The sequence below is a fragment of the Barbatula barbatula genome (genome assembly GCF_947034865.1).
Source record: "Barbatula barbatula genome assembly, chromosome: 19".
Lineage (NCBI taxonomy): Eukaryota > Metazoa > Chordata > Actinopteri > Cypriniformes > Nemacheilidae > Barbatula > Barbatula barbatula.
In genome coordinates this window covers 21,865,934-21,893,358 of record NC_136782.1, presented here as the reverse complement: position 1 = coordinate 21,893,358, position 27,425 = coordinate 21,865,934, and the positions used below count along the sequence as shown (strand labels likewise).

At 38.5% G+C, this 27,425-nt stretch overlaps 2 protein-coding genes across 7 annotated transcripts in view; one reads left to right on the top strand and one right to left on the bottom strand.

Moving 5' to 3' along the window:
- Window positions 1-27,425, top strand: part of LOC306908488 (NACHT, LRR and PYD domains-containing protein 3-like) — a 316,456-nt gene that overhangs the window by 186,216 nt on the left and 102,815 nt on the right. The gene's annotated exons all lie outside the window — the stretch shown is intronic.
- LOC306908486 (protein NLRC3-like) overlaps window positions 1-27,425 on the bottom strand; it is a 41,157-nt gene that overhangs the window by 2,654 nt on the left and 11,078 nt on the right. For 5 of the 6 annotated variants that reach the window (XM_079481385.1, XM_079481386.1, XM_079481384.1 and 2 more), the window contains 9 exons: window positions 25,508-27,361; window positions 23,064-23,237; window positions 21,439-21,612; window positions 16,523-16,555; window positions 15,119-15,292; window positions 8,765-8,938; window positions 7,364-7,537; window positions 5,431-5,604; window positions 134-271 (listed from right to left, as the gene is read on the bottom strand). In XM_079481385.1, the coding sequence (XP_079337511.1) occupies window positions 134-271; window positions 5,431-5,604; window positions 7,364-7,537; window positions 8,765-8,938; window positions 15,119-15,292; window positions 16,523-16,555; window positions 21,439-21,612; window positions 23,064-23,237; window positions 25,508-27,361 (3,069 nt within the window). The remainder of the gene's footprint in view (window positions 1-133; window positions 272-5,430; window positions 5,605-7,363; window positions 7,538-8,764; window positions 8,939-15,118; window positions 15,293-16,522; window positions 16,556-21,438; window positions 21,613-23,063; window positions 23,238-25,507; window positions 27,362-27,425) is intronic. The other variant, XM_079481387.1, reaches the window with a different exon arrangement.

Sequence of the window (27,425 nt, the reverse complement as noted above, 5' to 3'; positions counted from 1 at the left end):
CATATTGACTAGCTCATCAAAACGATACAAAAATATATAATTTTATAATTGAGAATAATTTAGAAATTCACGCCTGTAGAAGATGATCATGTAAGAATCAGTTCATGTGTGACTATCAGAGAGAAGATCTTACTCCAGTGTGTCCAGCATCCCATCTAAATCTCCGAAAATATTAACAGACAGATCCAGATGTCTCAGGTGTGAGGGGTTTGATCTCAGAGCTGAAGTCAGAGCAACACAACCTTCATCTGTGATCTTACACCGACTCAACCTGTAGAGAACAACAACACACACTTCAGTGTCTCAGTTCAGCAGGAATGTCATGAATGAAACACATATTACACTGAATAACATTCATCATCATGTTAAATCTTGATCATTAAAATGCTGTTCTCACGCTCTCACACCACACATCTGTTTTCTTACACAGGACCGTACGCTCCATTGTTTCTATAGTGTGAAATCTAATGTGTGTAATAATTGTGTAAAAGCTGAAGTGTATTTTAATGCTGCAAACATTTGATAACGTCTCAGTGGTCTAACAGCCCCTCAATGTCAAAAGAAGTGAGGTGACCAATCAAATGAAAGAAGACGAGAGTTAGTGTTTACAGAGCCGAGCGGTTCTTTAAATAAAGTTTTTCATGTGCAGATGATCTGATGAGCTCAGAATATAAATACAACAAGTAAAGTTTCATGTTAAGCGTGTGTGAATGTCCCACATTAAACTGTTTCCTTATAATGGACTTCAATGGAGGAGAAAACACTTAACGTGACATTATTGACTTTATCTGTGGAATAAGATCTCCTTCTTTTGACAGCAGCTTGTGTTTATTACAACAAACATTTGACAGAAATGTCGTTTTTTCTGGTCGTTGTTTGGGTAGTGAAGCGCTTTTCACATTAAGTGTTTTAGAAAGTCTCAGTAAACTGTGTGGCTTTGAAAGTTTCTTTATTGTTTGTGTTAATCTATTAAAATGTTAATTGTATTTGCAAATACTTTAATGCATCATTAACAATAAATTCTAGAAGAGAAACTCTTTCTTTATTTCTGTCGTTCTTTTCTTTATGGTAAGATCTCTCATGTCTGATCTGTGCTCATCATTTAAAGGGTTCCTGTTGGACGGCTAAAATGAACATTATTGTGTATTTGGTGTTATATTGTGTGTTTACGTGGTTTACTGTTAAAAAAATCACATTAGTTTTCACATTTCATTTCATTACTGTCGCTTCTCTGTGTCTTTCTGAAACGCCTCGATTCTTAACAAAGTTCTTCGTTGTGAAAGCGCTGTGTACTCTGATTGGCCAGCTGTCCAGTGTGTTGTGATTGGCCAGCTGCCCAGTGTGTTGTGATTGGCCAGCTGCCCAGTGTGTTGTGATTGGCCAGCTGCCCAGTGTGTTGTGATTGGCCAGCTGCCCAGTGTGTTGTGATTGGCCGAATACCTCAAGCATGTGACGGATATATATTTGTATGTGTAGCATCACGCTGCAGGGAGAACAGCCAGAGGATACGAGGCTCCCGATGGATTCAGACTCGTAAATATAAAACTATTTCTGCATTTGTGATCGTAGGACCGACAGAAAAACTTACGTTTGAATAGTCCGATGCAAATTCTTTCATAATGAAAACGTTCTTACAGGCTGCGAGTGAGAAGCGTCAGACTGTCCTTACAAACTTGGATTCGCTTCACTTTTTAGAAACAGCCGTTGAGCACAACCAGGTGTTCATGTGCTGCTCACACTCAGATTTTGAAGTTGTGATGTTTTGGAACAGTGTTGTAAATAAAACTTAACCACAGATTTATAATTGAGTCCTCGTATGGAAAACCAACTAAGATATTAATTTGTGATGAAACACAGCGTCTCCACAACATGACGACAGCAACAACAACACTACAGCAGGAACAGACACGCCTTCTTTCTTACACGTTTATATTCTGGGCGTGTTCTTCAACGCTTCACTAACTGATGTAGAAATGTGGGGGTGTGTTTAAAGGAGGCGTTTTAGGCAGGTTTGGATGAGCATCCGCTTTTAAATTAAACTAAATCCTGTCATATGATTTTAATCATCAAATGTTTTGACAATCACAATACACTTAAAAACACAAACACATAACGCAAAGTTTTTATGACATTCCTAGATCCCAAACACCCCCAACCAACCCCTGAACATGAATATAGAAGATGATGATGTAAGAATCAGTACATGTGTGACTATCAGAGAGATGATGATGTAAGAATCAGTACATGTGTGACTATCAGAGAGATGATCATGTAAGAATCAGTACATGTGTGACTATCAGAGAGATGATCATCTAAGAATCAGCACATGTGTGACTATCAGAGAGATGATCATGAAAGAATCAGTACATGTGTGACTATCAGAGAGATGATCATGTAAGAATCAGTACATGTGTGACTATCAGAGAGATGATGATGTAAGAATCAGTACATGTGTGACTATCAGAGAGATGAAGATGTAAGAATCAGTACATGTGTGACTATCAGAGAGATGATCATGTAAGAATCAGCACATGTGTGACTATCAGAGAGATGATCATGTAAGAATCAGCACATGTGTGACTATCAGAGAGATGATCATGTAAGAATCAGTACATGTGTGACTATCAGAGAGATGATCATGTAAGAATCAGTACATGTGTGACTATCAGAGAGATGATCATCTAAGAATCAGTACATGTGTGACTATCAGAGAGATGATCATCTAAGAATCAGCACATGTGTGACTATCAGAGAGATGATCATGAAAGAATCAGTACATGTGTGACTATCAGAGAGATGATCATGTAAGAATCAGTACATGTGTGACTATCAGAGAGATGATGATGTAAGAATCAGTACATGTGTGACTATCAGAGAGATGATCATGTAAGAATCAGTACATGTGTGACTATCAGAGAGATGATGATGTAAGAATCAGTACATGTGTGACTATCAGAGAGATGATCATCTAAGAATCAGTACATGTGTGACTATCAGAGAGATGATCATGTAAGAATCAGTACATGTGTGACTATCAGAGAGATGATCATCTAAGAATCAGTACATGTGTGACTATCAGAGAGATGATCATGTAAGAATCAGTACATGTGTGACTATCAGAGAGATGATCATCTAAGAATCAGTACATGTGTGACTATCAGAGAGATGATCATCTAAGAATCAGTACATGTGTGACTATCAGAGAGATGATCATGTAAGAATCAGTACATGTGTGACTATCAGAGAGATGATCATCTAAGAATCAGTACATGTGTGACTATCAGAGAGATGATCATCTAAGAATCAGTACATGTGTGACTATCAGAGAGATGATCATGTAAGAATCAGTACATGTGTGACTATCAGAGAGATGATCATCTAAGAATCAGTACATGTGTGACTATCAGAGAGATGATCATCTAAGAATCAGTTCATGTGTGACTATCAGAGAGATGATCATGTAAGAATCAGTTCATGTGTGACTATCAGAGAGATGATCATGTAAGAATCAGTTCATGTGTGACTATCAGAGAGATGATCATGTAAGAATCAGTTCATGTGTGACTATCAGAGAGATGATCATCTAAGAATCAGTTCATGTGTGACTATCAGAGAGATGATCATGAAAGAATCAGCACATGTGTGACTATCAGAGAGATGATCATGAAAGAATCAGTACATGTGTGACTATCAGAGAGATGATCATCTAAGAATCAGTACATGTGTGACTATCAGAGAGATGATCATCTAAGAATCAGTACATGTGTGACTATCAGAGAGATGATCATGTAAGAATCAGTTCATGTGTGACTATCAGAGAGATGATCATGTAAGAATCAGTTCATGTGTGACTATCAGAGAGATGATCATCTAAGAATCAGTTCATGTGTGACTATCAGAGAGATGATCATGAAAGAATCAGCACATGTGTGACTATCAGAGAGATGATCATGAAAGAATCAGTACATGTGTGACTATCAGAGAGATGATCATCTAAGAATCAGTACATGTGTGACTATCAGAGAGATGATCATCTAAGAATCAGTTCATGTGTGACTATCAGAGAGATGATCATCTAAGAATCAGTACATGTGTGACTATCAGAGAGATGATCATCTAAGAATCAGTACATGTGTGACTATCAGAGAGATGATCATCTAAGAATCAGTTCATGTGTGACTATCAGAGAGATGATCATGTTAGAATCAGTACATGTGTGACTATCAGAGAGATGATCATCTAAGAATCAGTACATGTGTGACTATCAGAGAGATGATCATCTAAGAATCAGTACATGTGTGACTATCAGAGAGATGATCATCTAAGAATCAGTTCATGTGTGACTATCAGAGAGATGATCATGTAAGAATCAGTACATGTGTGACTATCAGAGAGATGATCATGTAAGAATCAGTACATGTGTGACTATCAGAGAGATGATCATGTAAGAATCAGTACATGTGTGACTATCAGAGAGATGATCATGTAAGAATCAGCACATGTGTGACTATCAGAGAGATGATCATCTAAGAATCAGTACATGTGTGACTATCAGAGAGACGATCATCTAAGAATCAGCACATGTGTGACTATCAGAGAGATGATCATGTAAGAATCAGTACATGTGTGACTATCAGAGAGATGATCATGTAAGAATCAGTACATGTGTGACTATCAGAGAGATGATCATGTAAGAATCAGTACATGTGTGACTATCAGAGAGATGATCATGTTAGAATCAGTACATGTGTGACTATCAGAGAGATGATCATCTAAGAATCAGTACATGTGTGACTATCAGAGAGATGATCATGTAAGAATCAGTACATGTGTGACTATCAGAGAGATGATCATGTAAGAATCAGTTCATGTGTGACTATCAGAGAGATGATCATGTAAGAATCAGTACATGTGTGACTATCAGAGAGATGATCATGTAAGAATCAGTACATGTGTGACTATCAGAGAGATGATCATGTTAGAATCAGTACATGTGTGACTATCAGAGAGATGATCATCTAAGAATCAGTACATGTGTGACTATCAGAGAGATGATCATCTAAGAATCAGTACATGTGTGACTATCAGAGAGACGATCATCTAAGAATCAGTACATGTGTGACTATCAGAGAGATGATCATCTAAGAATCAGTACATGTGTGACTATCAGAGAGACGATCATCTAAGAATCAGTACATGTGTGACTATCAGAGAGATGATCATGTAAGAATCAGTACATGTGTGACTATCAGAGAGATGATCATCTAAGAATCAGTACATGTGTGACTATCAGAGAGATGATCATCTAAGAATCAGTACATGTGTGACTATCAGAGAGACGATCATGTAAGAATCAGTACATGTGTGACTATCAGAGAGATGATCATGTAAGAATCAGTACATGTGTGACTATCAGAGAGATGATCTTACTTCAGTGTGTCCAGTTTACAGTGAGGATTCTCCAGTACAGTAGAGATCAGCTTCACTCCTGAATCTCCTACATTATTATAAGACAGATCCAGATCTCTCAGGTGTGAGGGGTTTGATCTCAGAGCTGAAGTCAGAGCAACACAACCTTCATCTGTGATCTTACACCAACTCAACCTGTAGAGAACAACAACACACACTTCAGTGTCTCAGTTCAGCAGGAATGTCATGAATGAAACACATATTACACTGAATAACATTCATCATCATGTTAAATCTTGATCATTAAAATGCTGTTCTCTCGCTCTCACACCACACATCTGTTTTCTGCCCAGTGTGTTGTGATTGGCCAGCTGCCCAGTGTGTTGTGATTGGCCAGCTGCCCAGTGTGTTGTGATTGGCCAGCTGCCCAGTGTGTTGTGATTGGCCAGCTGCCCAGTGTGTTGTGATTGGCCAGCTGCCCAGTGTGTTGTGATTGGCCGAATACCTCAAGCATGTGACGGATATATATTTGTATGTGTAGCATCACGCTGCAGGGAGAACAGCCAGAGGATACGAGGCTCCCGATGGATTCAGACTCATAAATATAAAACTATTTCTGCATTTGTGATCGTAGGACCGACAGAAAAACTTACGTTTGAATAGTCCGATGCAAATTCTTTCAGAATGAAAACGTTCTTACAGGCTGCGAGTGAGAAGCGTCAGACTGTCCTTACAAACTTGGATTCGCTTCACTTTTTAGAAACAGCCGTTGAGCACAACCAGGTGTTCATGTGCTGCTCACACTCAGATTTTGAAGTTGTGATGTTTTGGAACAGTGTTGTAAATAAAACTTAACCACAGATTTATAATTGAGTCCTCGTATGGAAAACCAACTAAGATATTCATTTGAGATGAAACACACAGCGTCTCCACAACATGACGACAGCAACAACACTACAGCAGGGACAGACACGCCTTCTTTCTTACACGTTTATATTCTGGGCGTGTTCTTCAACGCCTCTCACCAACTGATGTAGAAATGTGGGGGTGTGTTTAAAGGAGGCGTTTTAGGCAGGTTTGGATGAGCATCCGCTTTTAAATTAAACTAAATCCTGTCATATGATTTTAATCATCACATGTTTTGACAATCACAATACACTTAAAAACACAAACACATAACGCAAAGTTTTTATGACATTCCTAGATCCCAAACACCCCCAACCAACCCCTGAACATGAATATAGAAGATGATGATGTAAGAATCAGTACATGTGTGACTATCAGAGAGATGATCATGTAAGAATCAGTACATGTGTGACTATCAGAGAGATGATCATGTAAGAATCAGTACATGTGTGACTATCAGAGAGATGATCATCTAAGAATCAGTACATGTGTGACTATCAGAGAGATGATCATGTAAGAATCAGTACATGTGTGACTATCAGAGAGATGATCATCTAAGAATCAGTACATGTGTGACTATCAGAGAGACGATCATGTAAGAATCAGCACATGTGTGACTATCAGAGAGATGATCATCTAAGAATCAGTACATGTGTGACTATCAGAGAGATGATCATGTAAGAATCAGAACATGTGTGACTATCAGAGAGATGATCATGTAAGAATCAGTACATGTGTGACTATCAGAGAGATGATCATCTAAGAATCAGTACATGTGTGACTATCAGAGAGATGATCATCTAAGAATCAGTACATGTGTGACTATCAGAGAGATGATCATGTAAGAATCAGCACATGTGTGACTATCAGAGAGATGATCATCTAAGAATCAGCACATGTGTGACTATCAGAGAGATGATCATCTAAGAATCAGTACATGTGTGACTATCAGAGAGATGATCATCTAAGAATCAGCACATGTGTGACTATCAGAGAGATGATCATGTAAGAATCAGTACATGTGTGACTATCAGACAGATGATCTTACTTCAGTGTCTCCAGTTTACAGTGAGGATTCTCCAGTACAGTAGAGATCAGCTTCAGTCCTGAATCTCCTACTTTATTAACAGACAGATCCAGATGTCTCAGGTGTGAGGGGTTTGATCTCAGAGCTGAAGTCAGAGCAACACAACCTTCATCTGTGATCTTACACTCACTAAACCTGTAGAGAACAACAACACACACTTCAGTCTCTCAGTTCAGCAGGAATGTCATGAATGAAACACATATTACACTGAATAACATTCATCATCATGTTAAATCTTGATCATTAAAATGCTGTTCTCTCGCTCTCACACCACACATCTGTTTTCTGCCCAGTGTGTTGTGATTGGCCAGCTGCCCAGTGTGTTGTGATTGGCCAGCTGCCCAGTGTGTTGTGATTGGCCAGCTGTCCAGTGTGTTGTGATTGGCCAGCTGCCCAGTGTGTTGTGATTGGCCAGCTGCCCAGTGTGTTGTGATTGGCCGAATACCTCAAGCATGTGACGGATATATATTTGTATGTGTAGCATCACGCTGCAGGGAGAACAGCCAGAGGATACGAGGCTCCCGATGGATTCAGACTCGTAAATATAAAACTATTTCTGCATTTGTGATCGTAGGACCGACAGAAAAACTTACGTTTGAATAGTCCGATGCAAATTCTTTCATAATGAAAACGTTCTTACAGGCTGCGAGTGAGAAGCGTCAGACTGTCCTTACAAACTTGGATTCGCTTCACTTTTTAGAAACAGCCGTTGTGCACAACCAGGTGTTCATGTGCTGCACACACTCAGATTTTGAAGTTGTGATGTTTTGGAACAGTGTTGTAAATAAAACTTAACCACAGATTTATAATTGAGTCCTCGTATGGAAAACCAACTAAGATATTCATTTGTGATGAAACACACAGCGTCTCCACAACATGGCGACAGCAACAACAACACTACAGCAGGGACAGACACGCCTTCTTTCTTACACGTTTATATTCTGGGCGTGTTCTTCAACGCTTCACTAACTGATGTAGAAATGTGGGGGTGTGTTTAAAGGAGGCGTTTTAGGCAGGTTTGGATGAGCATCCGCTTTTAAATTAAACTAAATCCTGTCATATGATTTTAATCATCAAATGTTTTGACAATCACAATACACTTAAAAACACAAACACATAACGCAAAGTTTTTATGACATTCCTAGATCCCAAACACCCCCAACCAACCCCTGAACATGAATATAGAAGATGATCATGTAAGAATCAGTACATGTGTGACTATCAGAGAGATGATCATCTAAGAATCAGTACATGTGTGACTATCAGAGAGATGATCATGTAAGAATCAGTACATGTGTGACTATCAGAGAGATGATCATGTAAGAATCAGTACATGTGTGACTATCAGAGAGATGATCTTACTTCAGTGTGTCCAGTTTACAGTGAGGATTCTCCAGTACAGTAGAGATCAGCTTCACTCCTGAATCTCCTACATTATTATCAGACAGATCCAGATGTTTCAGGTGTGAGGGGTTTGATCTCAGAGCTGAAGTCAGAGCAACACAACCTTCATCTGTGATCTCACAGCTCCACAACCTGTAGAGAACAACAACACACACTTCAGTCTCTCAGTTCAGCAGGAATGTCATGAATGAAACACATATTACACTGAATAACATTCATCATCATGTTAAATCTTGATCATTAAAATGCTGTTCTCTCGCTCTCACACCACACATCTGTTTTCTTACACAGGACCGTACGCTCCATTGTTTCTATAGTGTGAAATCTAATGTGTGTAATAATTGTGTAAAAGCTGAAGTGTATTTTAATGCTGCAAACATTTGATAACGTCTCAGTGGTCTAACAGCCCCTCAATGTCAAAATAAGTGAGGTGACCAATCAAATGAAAGAAGACGAGAGTTAGTGTTTACAGAGCCGAGCGGTTCTTTAAATAAAGTTTTTCATGTGCAGATGATCTGATGAGCTCAGAATATAAATACAACAAGTAAAGTTTCATGTTAAGCGTGTGTGAATGTCCCACATTAAACTGTTTCCTTATAATGGACTTCAATGGAGGAGAAAACACTTAACGTGACATTATTGACTTTATCTGTGGAATAAGATCTCCTTCTTTTGACAGCAGCTTGTGTTTATTACAACAAACATTTGACAGAAATGTTGTTTTTTCTGGTCGTTGTTTGGGTAGTGAAGCGCTTTTCACATTAAGTGTTTTAGAAAGTCTCAGTAAACTGTGCGGCTTTGAAAGTTTCTTTATTGTTTGTGTTAATCTATTAAAATGTTAATTGTATTTGCAAATACTTTAATGCATCATTAACAATAAATTCTAGAAGAGAAACTCTTTCTTTATTTCTGTCGTTCTTTTCTTTATGGCAAGATCTCTCATGTCTGATCTGTGCTCATCATTTAAAGGGTTCCTGTTGGACGGCTAAAATGAACATTATTGTGTATTTGGTGTTATATTGTGTGTTTACGTGGTTTACTGTTAAAAAAATCACATTAGTTTTCACATTTCATTTCATTACTGTCGCTTCTCTGTGTCTTTCTGAAACGCCTCGATTCTTAACAAAGTTCTTCGTTGTGAAAGCGCTGTGTACTCTGATTGGCCAGCTGCCCAGTGTGTTGTGATTGGCCAGCTGCCCAGTGTGTTGTGATTGGCCAGCTGCCCAGTGTGTTGTGATTGGCCAGCTGCCCAGTGTGTTGTGATTGGCCAGCTGCCCAGTGTGTTGTGATTGGCCAGCTGCCCAGTGTGTTGTGATTGGCCGAATACCTCAAGCATGTGACGGATATATATTTGTATGTGTAGCATCACGCTGCAGGGAGAACAGCCAGAGGATACGAGGCTCCCGATGGATTCAGACTCATAAATATAAAACTATTTCTGCATTTGTGATCGTAGGACCGACAGAAAAACTTACGTTTGAATAGTCCGATGCAAATTCTTTCATAATGAAAACGTTCTTACAGGCTGCGAGTGAGAAGCGTCAGACTGTCCTTACAAACTTGGATTCGCTTCACTTTTTAGAAACAGCCGTTGAGCACAACCAGGTGTTCATGTGCTGCACACACTCAGATTTTGAAGTTGTGATGTTTTGGAACAGTGTTGTAAATAAAACTTAACCACAGATTTATAATTGAGTCCTCGTATGGAAAACCAACTAAGATATTCATTTGTGATGAAACACACAGCGTCTCCACAACATGGCGACAGCAACAACAACACTACAGCAGGAACAGACACGCCTTCTTTCTTACACGTTTATATTCTGGGCGTGTTCTTCAACGCTTCACTAACTGATGTAGAAATGTGGGGGTGTGTTTAAAGGAGGCGTTTTAGGCAGGTTCAGGATGAGCATCCGCTTTTAAATAAAACAAAATCCTGTCATATGATTTTAATCATCAAATGTTTTGACAATCACAATACACTTAAAAACACAAACACATAACGCAAAGTTTTTATGACATTCCTAGATCCCAAACACCCCCAACCAACCCCTGAACATGAATATAGAAGATGATCATGTAAGAATCAGTACATGTGTGACTATCAGAGAGATGATCATCTAAGAATCAGTACATGTGTGACTATCAGAGAGATGATCATGTAAGAATCAGTACATGTGTGACTATCAGAGAGATGATCATCTAAGAATCAGTACATGTGTGACTATCAGAGAGATGATCATGTAAGAATCAGTACATGTGTGACTATCAGAGAGATGATCATCTAAGAATCAGTACATGTGTGACTATCAGAGAGATGATCATCTAAGAATCAGTACATGTGTGACTATCAGAGAGATGATCATCTAAGAATCAGTACATGTGTGACTATCAGAGAGATGATCATGTAAGAATCAGTACATGTGTGACTATCAGAGAGATGATCATCTAAGAATCAGTACATGTGTGACTATCAGAGAGATGATCATCTAAGAATCAGTACATGTGTGACTATCAGAGAGATGATCATCTAAGAATCAGTACATGTGTGACTATCAGAGAGATGATCATGTAAGAATCAGTACATGTGTGACTATCAGAGAGATGATCATCTAAGAATCAGCACATGTGTGACTATCAGAGAGATGATCATCTAAGAATCAGCACATGTGTGACTATCAGAGAGATGATCATCTAAGAATCAGTACATGTGTGACTATCAGAGAGATGATCATGTAAGAATCAGTACATGTGTGACTATCAGAGAGATGATCATGTAAGAATCAGCACATGTGTGACTATCAGAGAGATGATCATCTAAGAATCAGCACATGTGTGACTATCAGAGAGATGATCATCTAAGAATCAGTACATGTGTGACTATCAGAGAGATGATCATCTAAGAATCAGTACATGTGTGACTATCAGAGAGATGATCATCTAAGAATCAGTACATGTGTGACTATCAGAGAGATGATCATGTAAGAATCAGTACATGTGTGACTATCAGAGAGATGATCATGTAAGAATCAGCACATGTGTGACTATCAGAGAGATGATCATCTAAGAATCAGCACATGTGTGACTATCAGAGAGATGATCATGTAAGAATCAGTACATGTGTGACTATCAGAGAGATGATCATGTAAGAATCAGCACATGTGTGACTATCAGAGAGATGATCATGTAAGAATCAGCACATGTGTGACTATCAGAGAGATGATCATGTAAGAATCAGTTCATGTGTGACTATCAGAGAGATGATCATGTAAGAATCAGCACATGTGTGACTATCAGAGAGATGATCATCTAAGAATCAGTACATGTGTGACTATCAGAGAGATGATCATCTAAGAATCAGTACATGTGTGACTATCAGAGAGATGATCATCTAAGAATCAGTACATGTGTGACTATCAGAGAGATGATCATCTAAGAATCAGTACATGTGTGACTATCAGAGAGATGATCATGTAAGAATCAGTACATGTGTGACTATCAGAGAGATGATCATGTAAGAATCAGCACATGTGTGACTATCAGAGAGATGATCATCTAAGAATCAGCACATGTGTGACTATCAGAGAGATGATCATCTAAGAATCAGCACATGTGTGACTATCAGAGAGATGATCATGTAAGAATCAGCACATGTGTGACTATCAGAGAGATGATCATGTAAGAATCAGTACATGTGTGACTATCAGAGAGATGATCATCTAAGAATCAGTACATGTGTGACTATCAGAGAGATGATCATCTAAGAATCAGTACATGTGTGACTATCAGAGAGATGATCATCTAAGAATCAGTACATGTGTGACTATCAGAGAGATGATCATCTAAGAATCAGTACATGTGTGACTATCAGAGAGATGATCATCTAAGAATCAGTACATGTGTGACTATCAGAGAGATGATCATGTAAGAATCAGTACATGTGTGACTATCAGAGAGATGATCATGTAAGAATCAGTACATGTGTGACTATCAGAGAGATGATCATGTAAGAATCAGTACATGTGTGACTATCAGAGAGATGATCATCTAAGAATCAGTACATGTGTGACTATCAGAGAGATGATCATGTAAGAATCAGTACATGTGTGACTATCAGAGAGATGATCATGTAAGAATCAGCACATGTGTGACTATCAGAGAGATGATCATGTAAGAATCAGCACATGTGTGACTATCAGAGAGATGATCATCTAAGAATCAGTACATGTGTGACTATCAGAGAGATGATCATCTAAGAATCAGTACATGTGTGACTATCAGAGAGATGATCATCTAAGAATCAGTACATGTGTGACTATCAGAGAGATGATCATCTAAGAATCAGTACATGTGTGACTATCAGAGAGATGATCATGTAAGAATCAGTACATGTGTGACTATCAGAGAGATGATCATGTAAGAATCAGTACATGTGTGACTATCAGAGAGATGATCATGTAAGAATCAGCACATGTGTGACTATCAGAGAGATGATCATCTAAGAATCAGCACATGTGTGACTATCAGAGAGATGATCATCTAAGAATCAGCACATGTGTGACTATCAGAGAGATGATCATGTAAGAATCAGTACATGTGTGACTATCAGAGAGATGATCATGTAAGAATCAGTACATGTGTGACTATCAGAGAGATGATCATCTAAGAATCAGTACATGTGTGACTATCAGAGAGATGATCATCTAAGAATCAGTACATGTGTGACTATCAGAGAGATGATCATCTAAGAATCAGTACATGTGTGACTATCAGAGAGATGATCATGTAAGAATCAGTTCATGTGTGACTATCAGAGAGATGATCATGTAAGAATCAGTACATGTGTGACTATCAGAGAGATGATCATGTAAGAATCAGTACATGTGTGACTATCAGAGAGATGATCATCTAAGAATCAGTACATGTGTGACTATCAGAGAGATGATCATCTAAGAATCAGTACATGTGTGACTATCAGAGAGATGATCATCTAAGAATCAGTACATGTGTGACTATCAGAGAGATGATCATCTAAGAATCAGTACATGTGTGACTATCAGAGAGATGATCATGTAAGAATCAGTACATGTGTGACTATCAGAGAGATGATCATGTAAGAATCAGTACATGTGTGACTATCAGAGAGATGATCATCTAAGAATCAGTACATGTGTGACTATCAGAGAGATGATCATCTAAGAATCAGCACATGTGTGACTATCAGAGAGATGATCATCTAAGAATCAGCACATGTGTGACTATCAGAGAGATGATCATCTAAGAATCAGCACATGTGTGACTATCAGAGAGATGATCATGTAAGAATCAGTACATGTGTGACTATCAGAGAGATGATCATGTAAGAATCAGTACATGTGTGACTATCAGAGAGATGATCATGTAAGAATCAGTACATGTGTGACTATCAGAGAGATGATCATGTAAGAATCAGTACATGTGTGACTATCAGAGAGATGATCATCTAAGAATCAGTACATGTGTGACTATCAGAGAGATGATCATGTAAGAATCAGTACATGTGTGACTATCAGAGAGATGATCATGTAAGAATCAGTACATGTGTGACTATCAGAGAGATGATCATGTAAGAATCAGTACATGTGTGACTGTGTGACTATCAGAGAGATGATCATCTAAGAATCAGTACATGTGTGACTATCAGAGAGATGATCATGTAAGAATCAGTACATGTGTGACTATCAGAGAGATGATCATGTAAGAATCAGTACATGTGTGACTATCAGAGAGATGATCATCTAAGAATCAGTACATGTGTGACTATCAGAGAGATGATCATCTAAGAATCAGCACATGTGTGACTATCAGAGAGATGATCATCTAAGAATCAGCACATGTGTGACTATCAGAGAGATGATCATCTAAGAATCAGCACATGTGTGACTATCAGAGAGATGATCATGTAAGAATCAGTACATGTGTGACTATCAGAGAGATGATCATGTAAGAATCAGTACATGTGTGACTATCAGAGAGATGATCATGTAAGAATCAGTACATGTGTGACTATCAGAGAGATGATCATGTAAGAATCAGTACATGTGTGACTATCAGAGAGATGATCATGTAAGAATCAGTACATGTGTGACTATCAGAGAGATGATCATCTAAGAATCAGTACATGTGTGACTATCAGAGAGATGATCATGTAAGAATCAGTACATGTGTGACTATCAGAGAGATGATCATGTAAGAATCAGCACATGTGTGACTATCAGAGAGATGATCATGTAAGAATCAGCACATGTGTGACTATCAGAGAGATGATCTTACTTCAGTGTGTCCAGTTTACAGTGAGGATTCTCCAGTACAGTAGAGATCAGCTTCAGTCCTGAATCTCCTACTTTATTAACAGACAGATCCAGATGTCTCAGGTGTGAGGGGTTTGATCTCAGAGCTGAAGTCAGAGCAACAAAACCTTCATCTGTGATCTTACACTCACTAAACCTGTAGAGAACAACAACACACACTTCAGTCTCTCAGTTCAGCAGGAATGTCATGAATGAAACACATATTACACTGAATAACATTCATCATCATGTTAAATCTTGATCATTAAAATGCTGTTCTCACGCTCTCACACCACACATCTGTTTTCTTACACAGGACCGTACGCTCCATTGTTTCTATAGTGTGAAATCTAATGTGTGTAATAATTGTGTAAAAGCTGAAGTGTATTTTAATGCTGCAAACATTTGATAACGTCTCAGTGGTCTAACAGCCCCTCAATGTCAAAATAAGTGAGGTGACCAATCAAATGAAAGAAGACGAGAGTTAGTGTTTACAGAGCCGAGCGGTTCTTTAAATAAAGTTTTTCATGTGCAGATGATCTGATGAGCTCAGAATATAAATACAACAAGTAAAGTTTCATCTTAAGCGTGTGTGAATGTCCCACATTAAACTGTTTCCTTATAATGGACTTCAATGGAGGAGAAAACACTTAACGTGACATTATTGACTTTATCTGTGGAATAAGATCTCCTTCTTTTGACAGCAGCTTGTGTTTATTACAACAAACATTTGACAGAAATGTTGTTTTTTCTGGTCGTTGTTTGGGTAGTGAAGCGCTTTTCACATTAAGTGTTTTAGAAAGTCTCAGTAAACTGTGCGGCTTTGAAAGTTTCTTTATTGTTTGTGTTAATCTATTAAAATGTTAATTGTATTTGCAAATACTTTAATGCATCATTAACAATAAATTCTAGAAGAGAAACTCTTTCTTTATTTCTGTCGTTCTTTTCTTTATGGCAAGATCTCTCATGTCTGATCTGTGCTCATCATTTAAAGGGACAGTTCACCTCAAATTAAAACTAATAAAATTATGTTGAATTTTGTTAACAAATTCTTTGTCTTGTCACTTATAACCAGAGATGGCAAAAGAACACACATCCCTAACTTAAGTAGAAGTACAGATACTCATGTTTAAAAATACATTTAGGGAAAACACAGCTAGTTTAGACTCTGGTAAATTTAAACACTTCTTGTGAATCACAGTAGGCTATTTGTTGCCCCTGAATCTATCAAAAATTCAAGCAGTTTGTTGCACACAAGCATTGTGCATTTTAGCAAAGTTCAGAAAGCGGTTTCATTCATCATGGAATGTGAGCTAAGCAGATCTTCATTGCATACAGTAGGAAAAAGCATTTCTTCATTGCATATGCTAAGGGAAATCATACTCACCACCCTCGGAATGATGCCAATGATTTGGGCACACTGTGGAAACACAGAAACTTTGTAAATGATGATGGTAAAAACATTCTTAAAATCACACACAGGTTGCTGATATGCTATCTGCCATTCTTCTCCCATCAGCCATTGTTGTGTGTGAGATGCAAACATTTTGCAGAACCGGATGATCGTGCACTCTGCAAGGAGTGCTCATGTAAATACACAGACAATGTTTGGGGGGGCCCAAAATGGCCTCACCTGTTTGCCAAAACATTTTATCCCTGCTTTTGCGATTTTGACGCATGGCCTAGACCACGCGTCAAAAGGGGGGATGTTACAAGGCAACATGTTTTTGTGTTTTTGCTCTCAAAATGTTTGTGCAGGTCAAAAGAGCAGTAGCAAATGGAGCTGACAAATCATTACACAGCTTCCAGGAAGTCGTGGGAAAGACACACCTCCCACTGCAAAAAGGTGTCCAAGGAGTGGCAACTCCAACCGTAGGCCATCAAAATGGCATCCACAATGGCTCTTCGCAATGGTCGTGCAAGCGACAGGAGGGGCACTATTGGGGATCAACTGTTCGAGTCGGGGACACATCAAACTCCGAGAAATTAGAGATTATAGAATTTTGTTTCTGTGCAACACTATATTCCAAGTTTAATAAAATGGTATGGGGAGGGACAGTGTTACCCTAATTCTGTTAGGTACTGGGGAACAAATATGTATTTGTGTAGAGGTACGTGTACCTCAGGTGATGTGGTGGATAAGGCAACAAAATTTGAAAATGTGGGCCATTATGTCCCCTGGGACGGCTAATTAAAAAGGCAAAAGAAAGTGTTTTAAATATGAGGGAACGGGAGCAATTCCACAAATGAGAGTAAGAATATGGAAAGTGACGAAGGCTGAAGCAGGTGGTGTTACCAATTCTAGTGGGATTTTAAGAACTGTTTAGATAGAAGAATGAAACCTGTAAGAGAAAGGGCGTTGCTCATCTTACGGGTCAAAGTATAAAGATTTTGGTTATCATATATGATAAAAGGGGGGAATGTAATGGAAATTTTCTAGTCTAGCTTCTTGATGTGTCTGTCTATATGTTTACGAAGTGTTTATCTATGTTTTCTTTTCTATGTTATCATGTTTTTCTCTATACACGTCATACCACTCTGCCTTTGCCCTCGAGCAGAGGCCAAGATGTTCTGTTTGGAATAACGGAACTTCTCGTAAACCAGCTCGGGATTCTTGTTAGGGGGCAAAGGGAGGGGGTGTCACATTTTTAAACATATATATACTATGGGTGCAGGAGGAAAGAGCGCCTTTGCTCTGCACCATGCTCATTGCTTATGATGCAGATTAAACGACAATAAAATACTTTGCAAAGTACCTGATGTCTCTGTATATTGCGTTTGTCAAAATTGACTCACCTTGATTAAGGAATAAGAAAATTCCACTAAAGTGAGGTGACCAATCAAATGAAAGAAGACGAGAGTTAGTGTTTACAGAGCCGAGCGGTTCTTTAAATAAAGTTTTTCATGTGCAGATGATCTGATGAGCTCAGAATATAAATACAACAAGTAAAGTTTCATGTTAAGCGTGTGTGAATGTCCCACATTAAACTGTTTCCTTATAATGGACTTCAATGGAGGAGAAAACACTTAACGTGACATTATTGACTTTATCTGTGGAATAAGATCTCCTTCTTTTGACAGCAGCTTGTGTTTATTACAACAAACATTTGACAGAAATGTTGTTTTTTCTGGTCGTTGTTTGGGTAGTGAAGCGCTTTTCACATTAAGTGTTTTAGAAAGTCTCAGTAAACTGTGTTTGGCTTTGAAAGTTTCTTTATTGTTTGTGGTTAATCTATTAAAATGTTAATTGTATTTGCAAATACTTTAATGCATCATTAACAATAAATTCTAGAAGAGAAACTCTTTCTTTATTTCTGTCGTTCTTTTCTTTATGGTAAGATCTCTCATGTCTGATCTATGCTCATCATTTAAAGGGTTCCTGTTGGACGGCTAAAATGAACATTATTGTGTATTTGGTGTTATATTGTGTGTTTACGTGGTTTACTGTTAAAAAAAATCACATTAGTTTTCACATTTCATTTCATTACTGTCGCTTCTCTGTGTCTTTCTGAAACGCCTCGATTCTTAACAAAGTTCTTCGTTGTGAAAGCGCTGTGTACTCTGATTGGCCAGCTGTCCAGTGTGTTGTGATTGGCCAGCTGCCCAGTGTGTTGTGATTGGCCAGCTGCCCAGTGTGTTGTGATTGGCCAGCTGCCCAGTGTGTTGTGATTGGCCAGCTGCCCAGTGTGTTGTGATTGGCCGAATACCTCAAGCATGTGACGGATATATATTTGTATGTGTAGCATCACGCTTCAGGGAGAACAGCCAGAGGATACGAGGCTCCCGATGGATTCAGACTCATAAATATAAAACTATTTCTGCATTTGTGATCGTAGGACCGACAGAAAAACTTACGTTTGAATAGTCCGATGCAAATTCTTTCATAATGAAAACGTTCTTACAGGCTGCGAGTGAGAAGCGTCAGACTGTCCTTACAAACTTGGATTCGCTTCACTTTTTAGAAACAGCCGTTGAGCACAACCAGGTGTTCATGTGCTGCTCACACTCAGATTTTGAAGTTGTGATGTTTTGGAACAGTGTTGTAAATAAAACTTAACCACAGATTTATAATTGAGTCCTCGTATGGAAAACCAACTAAGATATTCATTTGTGATGAAACACACAGCGTCTCCACAACATGACGACAGCAACAACACTACAGCAGGAACAGACACGCCTTCTTTCTTACACGTTTATATTCTGGGCGTGTTCTTCAACGCCTCTCACCAACTGATGTAGAAATGTGGGGGTGTGTTTAAAGGAGGGGTTTAGGCAGGTTTGGATGAGCATCCGCTTTTAAATTAAACTAAATCCTGTCATATGATTTTAATCATCACATGTTTTGACAATCACAATACACTTTAAAACTTTGCGTTATGTGTTTGTGTTTTTATGACATTCCTACATCCCAAATATCCCCCACCAACCCCTGAACATGAATATAGAAGATGATCATGTAAGAATCAGTACATGTGTGACTATCAGAGAGATGATCATGTAAGAATCAGTACATGTGTGACTATCAGAGAGATGATCATGTAAGAATCAGTACATGTGTGACTATCAGAGAGATGATCATGTAAGAATCAGTACATGTGTGACTATCAGAGAGATGATCATCTAAGAATCAGTACATGTGTGACTATCAGAGAGATGATCATCTAAGAATCAGTACATGTGTGACTATCAGAGAGATGATCATCTAAGAATCAGCACATGTGTGACTATCAGAGAGATGATCATCTAAGAATCAGTACATGTGTGACTATCAGAGAGATGATCATGTAAGAATCAGCACATGTGTGACTATCAGAGAGATGATCATGTAAGAATCAGTACATGTGTGACTATCAGAGAGATGATCATCTAAGAATCAGTACATGTGTGACTATCAGAGAGATGATCATATAAGAATCAGTACATGTGTGACTATCAGAGAGATGATCATCTAAGAATCAGTTCATGTGTGACTATCAGAGAGATGATCATGTAAGAATCAGTACATGTGTGACTATCAGAGAGATGATCATGTAAGAATCAGTACATGTGTGACTATCAGAGAGATGATCATCTAAGAATCAGTACATGTGTGACTATCAGAGAGATGATCATCTAAGAATCAGTACATGTGTGACTATCAGAGAGATGATCATCTAAGAATCAGCACATGTGTGACTATCAGAGAGATGATCATCTAAGAATCAGTACATGTGTGACTATCAGAGAGATGATCATGTAAGAATCAGCACATGTGTGACTATCAGAGAGATGATCATCTAAGAATCAGTACATGTGTGACTATCAGAGAGATGATCATCTAAGAATCAGCACATGTGTGACTATCAGAGAGATGATCATGTAAGAATCAGTACATGTGTGACTATCAGAGAGATGATCATCTAAGAATCAGTACATGTGTGACTATCAGAGAGATGATCATGTAAGAATCAGTACATGTGTGACTATCAGAGAGATGATCATCTAAGAATCAGTACATGTGTGACTATCAGAGAGATGATCATCTAAGAATCAGTACATGTGTGACTATCAGAGAGATGATCATCTAAGAATCAGTACATGTGTGACTATCAGAGAGATGATCATCTAAGAATCAGTACATGTGTGACTATCAGAGAGATGATCATATAAGAATCAGTACATGTGTGACTATCAGAGAGTTGATCATATAAGAATCAGTACATGTGTGACTATCAGAGAGATGATCATGTAAGAATCAGTACATGTGTGACTATCAGAGAGATGATCATGTAAGAATCAGCACATGTGTGACTATCAGAGAGATGATCATCTAAGAATCAGTACATGTGTGACTATCAGAGAGATGATCATGTAAGAATCAGTACATGTGTGACTATCAGAGAGATGATCATCTAAGAATCAGTACATGTGTGACTATCAGAGAGATGATCATGTAAGAATCAGCACATGTGTGACTATCAGAGAGATGATCATCTAAGAATCAGTACATGTGTGACTATCAGAGAGATGATCATCTAAGAATCAGTACATGTGTGACTATCAGAGAGACGATCATCTAAGAATCAGTACATGTGTGACTATCAGAGAGATGATCATCTAAGAATCAGTACATGTGTGACTATCAGAGAGATGATCATGTAAGAATCAGTACATGTGTAACTATCAGAGAGATGATCATCTAAGAATCAGCACATGTGTGACTATCAGAGAGATGATCATCTAAGAATCAGTACATGTGTGACTATCAGAGAGACGATCATCTAAGAATCAGTACATGTGTGACTATCAGAGAGATGATCTTACTTCAGTGTGTCCAGTTTACAGTGAGGATTCTCCAGTACAGTAGAGATCAGCTTCAGTCCTGAATCTCCTACATCATTACCAGACAGATCCAGACGTCTCAGGTGTGAGGGGTTTGATCTCAGAGCTGAAGTCAGAGCAACACAACCTTCATCTGTGATCTTACACTCACTAAACCTGTAGAGAACAACAACACACACTTCAGTGTCTCAGTTCAGCAGGAATGTCATGAATGAAACACATATTACACTGAATAACATTCATCATCATGTTAAATCTTGATCATTAAAATGCTGTTCTCACGCTCTCACACCACACATCTGTTTTCTTACACAGGACCGTACGCTCCATTGTTTCTATAGTGTGAAATCTAATGTGTGTAATAATTGTGTAAAAGCTGAAGTGTATTTTAATGCTGCAAACATTTGATAACGTCTCAGTGGTCTAACAGCCCCTCAATGTCAAAATAAGTGAGGTGACCAATCAAATGAAAGAAGACGAGAGTTAGTGTTTACAGAGCCGAGCGGTTCTTTAAATAAAGTTTTTCATGTGCAGATGATCTGATGAGCTCAGAATATAAATACAACAAGTAAAGTTTCATGTTAAGCGTGTGTGAATGTCCCACATTAAACTGTTTCCTTATACTGGACTTCAATGGAGGAGAAAACACTTAACGTGACATTATTGACTTTATCTGTGGAATAAGATCTCCTTCTTTTGACAGCAGCTTGTGTTTATTACAACAAACATTTGACAGAAATGTTGTTTTTTCTGGTCGTTGTTTGGGTAGTGAAGCGGTTTTCACATTAAGTGTTTTAGAAAGTCTCAGTAAACTGTGTGTCTTTGAAAGTTTCTTTATTGTTTGTGTTAATCTATTAAAATGTTAATTGTATTTGCAAATACTTTAATGCATCATTAACAATGAATTCTAGAAGAGAAACTCTTTCTTTATTTCTGTCGTTCTTTTCTTTATGGCAAGATCTCTCATGTCTGATCTGTGCTCATCATTTAAAGGGACAGTTCACCTCAAATTAAAACTAATAAAATTATGTTGAAATTTGTTAACAAATTCTTTGTCTTGTCACTTATAACGCAAGATTTTTGTGTTTTTATGACATTCCTACATCCCAAATATCCCCCACCAACCCCTGAACATGAATATAGAAGATGATCATGTAAGAATCAGCACATGTGTGACTATCAGAGAGATGATCATGTAAGAATCAGTACATGTGTGACTATCAGAGAGTTGATCATATAAGAATCAGTACATGTGTGACTATCAGAGAGATGATCATGTAAGAATCAGTTCATGTGTGACTATCAGAGAGATGATCATGTAAGAATCAGCACATGTGTGACTATCAGAGAGTTGATCATATAAGAATCAGTACATGTGTGACTATCAGAGAGATGATCATGTAAGAATCAGCACATGTGTGACTATCAGAGAGTTGATCATATAAGAATCAGTACATGTGTGACTATCAGAGAGATGATCATGTAAGAATCAGCACATGTGTGACTATCAGAGAGATGATGATGTAAGAATCAGTACATGTGTGACTATCAGAGAGATGATCATCTAAGAATCAGTACATGTGTGACTATCAGAGAGATGATCTTACTTCAGTGTGTCCAGTTTACAGTGAGGATTCTCCAGTACAGTAGAGATCAGCTTCACTTCTGAATCTCCTACAATATTAACAGACAGATCCAGATGTCTCAGGCGTGAGGGGTTTGATCTCAGAGCTGAAGTCAGAGCAACACAACCTTCATCTGTGATCTCACACATCCTCAACCTGTAGAGATAAATGACAAACATTGCTGATAAACATGAAATGAAAAAGAGAAAACTAAACAATAATGAGAATAACAATTTCCTCATATAAACACATGTGAGTGTAATAAGTGTAATATTGTTGTTGTGTTTGTGGTTAAACGCAGATGTTTGATGTTGAATCTCATGAACATCAGACTGATGAAGAACACTGAAGAGTTTTGAGTTCTTGTTGAAGAACATCACAGTGCTTTAGAGAAACTCCACACAAACTAAACTAAACCTTTGATAACACAAACACATCATCAACACCATCAAACTGTGATGTGACATCTTTACACTGATCGGATTATAATTCACAGATCAGGGACCCGTTTCAATAAGGAGGTTCAAGCAACACTGAGTTAAAATATGAACTCTGAGTTGATTTACTCAGATAATCTCTACTCTGAGTTTTCTGTTTCAGAACAGCTGGTTTCTATCAGTTCAATCCACTCTGAGTAAGTTTACTCGAGGTTACGCGTGTTCACCGCGGCTTTAAAAAGACATCATCAATTGAGCGAAGAGAACACGATTCACCATGACAACGCCACGTGACAAAAAGCGCTCCGTTTATTTCTCGCCAGTCGAATTGGAGGCACAGTTACAAACATACAGCGAATATGAGCACATTTATAGAAGAGCAACACAAGAGCAGCAGCAAAAGAGAGAGAATCTGCGTGGGAGAAAATTGCTTTACGTGTCAACGTGTAAGTTTAATTGCTTCATATAGTATATATATATATATATACGATTTTTGTCATGTAGGTGCAATCCTTCTGCAATAAAAAGAACATGGTAACAGCTGAAAATAAAATATATAAACATCATTCAGTCCGGTGAGTTTAAATGCTCTTGCTAGTAGGATGCCTGACTGGGAAATGTTTGATATATTTAATAAACTGGCTTTGAAAGTTATGAGGACATGAGAACTGAGCACTGTGGCTGTAGAAGACAGAAAACTGGCAATGCTCGCACCTGCTCCCCCAAGAAACTCACGGCTGGTTTTTCTAAATCCTGTTTGTAAGACAGCTATGCACCCAATCACACTGGGAAATCCTAAAGGGTATTTGAACTATTAGTTTACTTCCAGAGGTGACAGCAAGACCACATTTATTTGATCAGATTAATTCAGAAAGACGTTCACCATTCACCTGTAATCCTATGAAACTCCTCTTTGATGGATCTCACAGGAAACTTAACAAAAGTGTATAAAAAGTGTTTAAGAGCGATTCACACTTTTCTTACTGCTCTACATACAGTTGCCTTGCTAATGTGTTCTGCATCTGTGTCATATAGAAAACTTCCGTTAGCAAAGAAACATCAAGCCATACAGAGAATCTGCTCAGATGTAAGAGCGCATTCACGAGTGATGTTTGTGATGTAAGGACGAAGCAGATTGTGGATATATTTAATGGACTGTAAAGAAAAACGGTATCGCTCAAATAAAACATCCTCCGGATATGATAAATTTACGTCGGGAGAGATTATATGTTGAAGCCCCGTTTGGATGTTTTAACTCTCTCTGAATGAATGTAGCTTCCTCATCTACAGGTTACTGAATAAACGGACATGCCATTTTAATGTCTGCGTAATTTATTAACTGCGCGATTAAGGAAAACGATTGAAAAAACAAACGTTGAAAGCAATTTCAACACCGCTCGCGCTTCTAAAGAGGCGGAGATTGTAACAAACCTCGGGTTAGTGAAATAAAACCTGCACCTGACCAGGTTAGGTTCACAGAGTAGGTTACTATGGTTACTCACTCGGAGTATAAGATACCTTGATTTCTGAAACGGGCTTGACTTACCCCGCGGTCACAGGTTTGATATACCTCGCGTTCTGAAACTGAAAATCCAGAGTATCCCGTTTTCTGGGGTTAACTTACTCTGAGTTTCCACTTAACCTGCTTTCTGAAAAGGGTCCCTGATCCTGTGAATAATACACATCAACTCTCTAAAGTGATGAAAAGATCTGATGACACGACACCTGCTGTTTTACATCTACATCAGAGAAATGAGACCCTTGATGCTCTCTGGGTCAGGATATAAAATACTGGACAAATGTAAAAATTATTTACAATTTAAAATAATAAAATAAGGGATTACGTACAGCAGGCTGGCTATATATTTACCAGCTGTGTGTTTGATATGAAAGCTTTATTTGATTTTGATCGCATGTTTTTATAAAGTGACTGATGGTTAAAGGGAATAAAACTGTAACAGTGAACTGAATGTTGTTAGTTTTACTTACTTCAGTTTTCTGGATTCTTTAATCACAGGCTGCAGTTTCACAAGAACTTCATCTGCTTTATTTTGAGATCCAATAAATGTATTCAGATCAAGTTCATCCAAATACTGACCAGACATCAGCAACACAAAAACTAAAGCTGACCACTGTGAAGAAGAGAGTCTGGAGCGTCCGACTGATCCAGATTTCACATAATGTTGAATCTCCTGCAGCAGTGAATCATCATCCAGTTCATTCAGACAGTGAAACAGATTGATGGATTTCTCTGGAGACAGATTCTCACTGATCTTCTGTTTAATGTACTCAATAGTTTCCTCTTTCTTGTAGGAGCATCTTCTCCTGTGTGTCAGTAGATTCCGTAAGTAGAATCTTCTCATGTGTCTCAGTAGATGCTGTAAGAGAATCTGATTGGACTTCAGTGAGAGACCCAGAAGAAAACGCAGGAAAAGATCCAGATGTCCATTTTTACTCTGTAAAGCTTCATCTACAGCTCTCTGATGCAGCTCACATAATGATGATTTATGCACTGAAAACCATGAAAAAGGTTCAGGCAGGTTCTCTAATATATTTGGCAGTTCAGGTCCTTCTCCAAACACATTTGTGTTGTTGTTTGTGAGGGAGATGTGAGCATAAAGAGCTGCGAGATGTTCCTGAACGCTCAGATGAATAAAGCAGTAAACTTTCCCCTGATACAAGCCAAACTCCTCTCTGAAGATCTGAGAGCACAGTCCTGAGTACACTGATGCTTCTGCTACATCAATGCCACACTCTCTCAGGTCCTCATCATAGAAGATCACATTCCCTTTCACAAGCTGCTCGAAAGCCAGTTTGGCCAGTTTGAAGATAATGTCTTCATCATTCTTCTCATAGTCCTTCTGATGTTTGATGTTTGTCTGAATGATCAGGAAGTGTGTGTACATCTGAGTGAGAGTCTTGGGGATCTCTCCTTCACTCTCTGCTTCACTCAACATTCTCTCTAGAACAGTGGCTGAAATCCAGCAGAACACTGGGATGTGACACATGATGTAGAGGCTCCTGGATGACTTCAGGTGTGAGATGATTCTGTTGTTCAGACTCTCATCACTGATTCTCTTGCTGAAGTATTCCTCCTTCTGTTTGTCAGTGAAGCCTCGTACCTCTGTGACTCGATCAACACACTCAGAGGGGATGAGATCAGCTGCTGCTGGTCTGGAGGTGATCCAGATGAGAGCGGAGGGAAGCAGATTCCCCTTCATGAGGTTTGTCAGCATCACGTCCACTGAGGCCGATTCACTGACATCACACAACCTCACACTGCTGTGAAAGTCCAGAGACACACGACACTCATCCAAACCATCAAAGATGAACAACACTTTATATTCACCGCTGGAGATTTCCATTTCTTTAGTCTCTGGGAAGAACAGATGAAGAAGCTCCAGAAGACTGAGTGTTTGGTTCTTCATCAGATTGATCTCTCTGAAAGGAAGTGGAAATATGAGGTGGACGTCCTGATTCTCTTTCCCTTCAGCCCAGTCCAGAATGAACTTCTGCACAGAGACTGTTTTTCCAATGCCAGCGACTCCCTTTGTCAGCACACTTCTGATGGGTTTGTCTTGTGCAGGTAAAGCTTTAAAGATGTCGTTGCATTGGATTGGTGTGTCCTCTGTTGCTGTTCTCCTGGATTGTGTCTCAATCCGTCTCACCTCATGTTCATTACTGATCTCTCCACTTTCACTCTCTGTGATGTAGAGCTCTGTGTAGATCTCATTCAGCAGTGTTGGGTTTCTCTCATGTGATGATCCTTCACACAAACACTCAAACTTCTTCCTCAGATTTGATCTGAATGTGTTGAGGACTTCAGGAAGTTTAGACTCATTGCTGTAAAGTTAAAATAACAGATTATTACTTAAGTTAGAAAACTAAATGCTCAGAGCGAGAATTC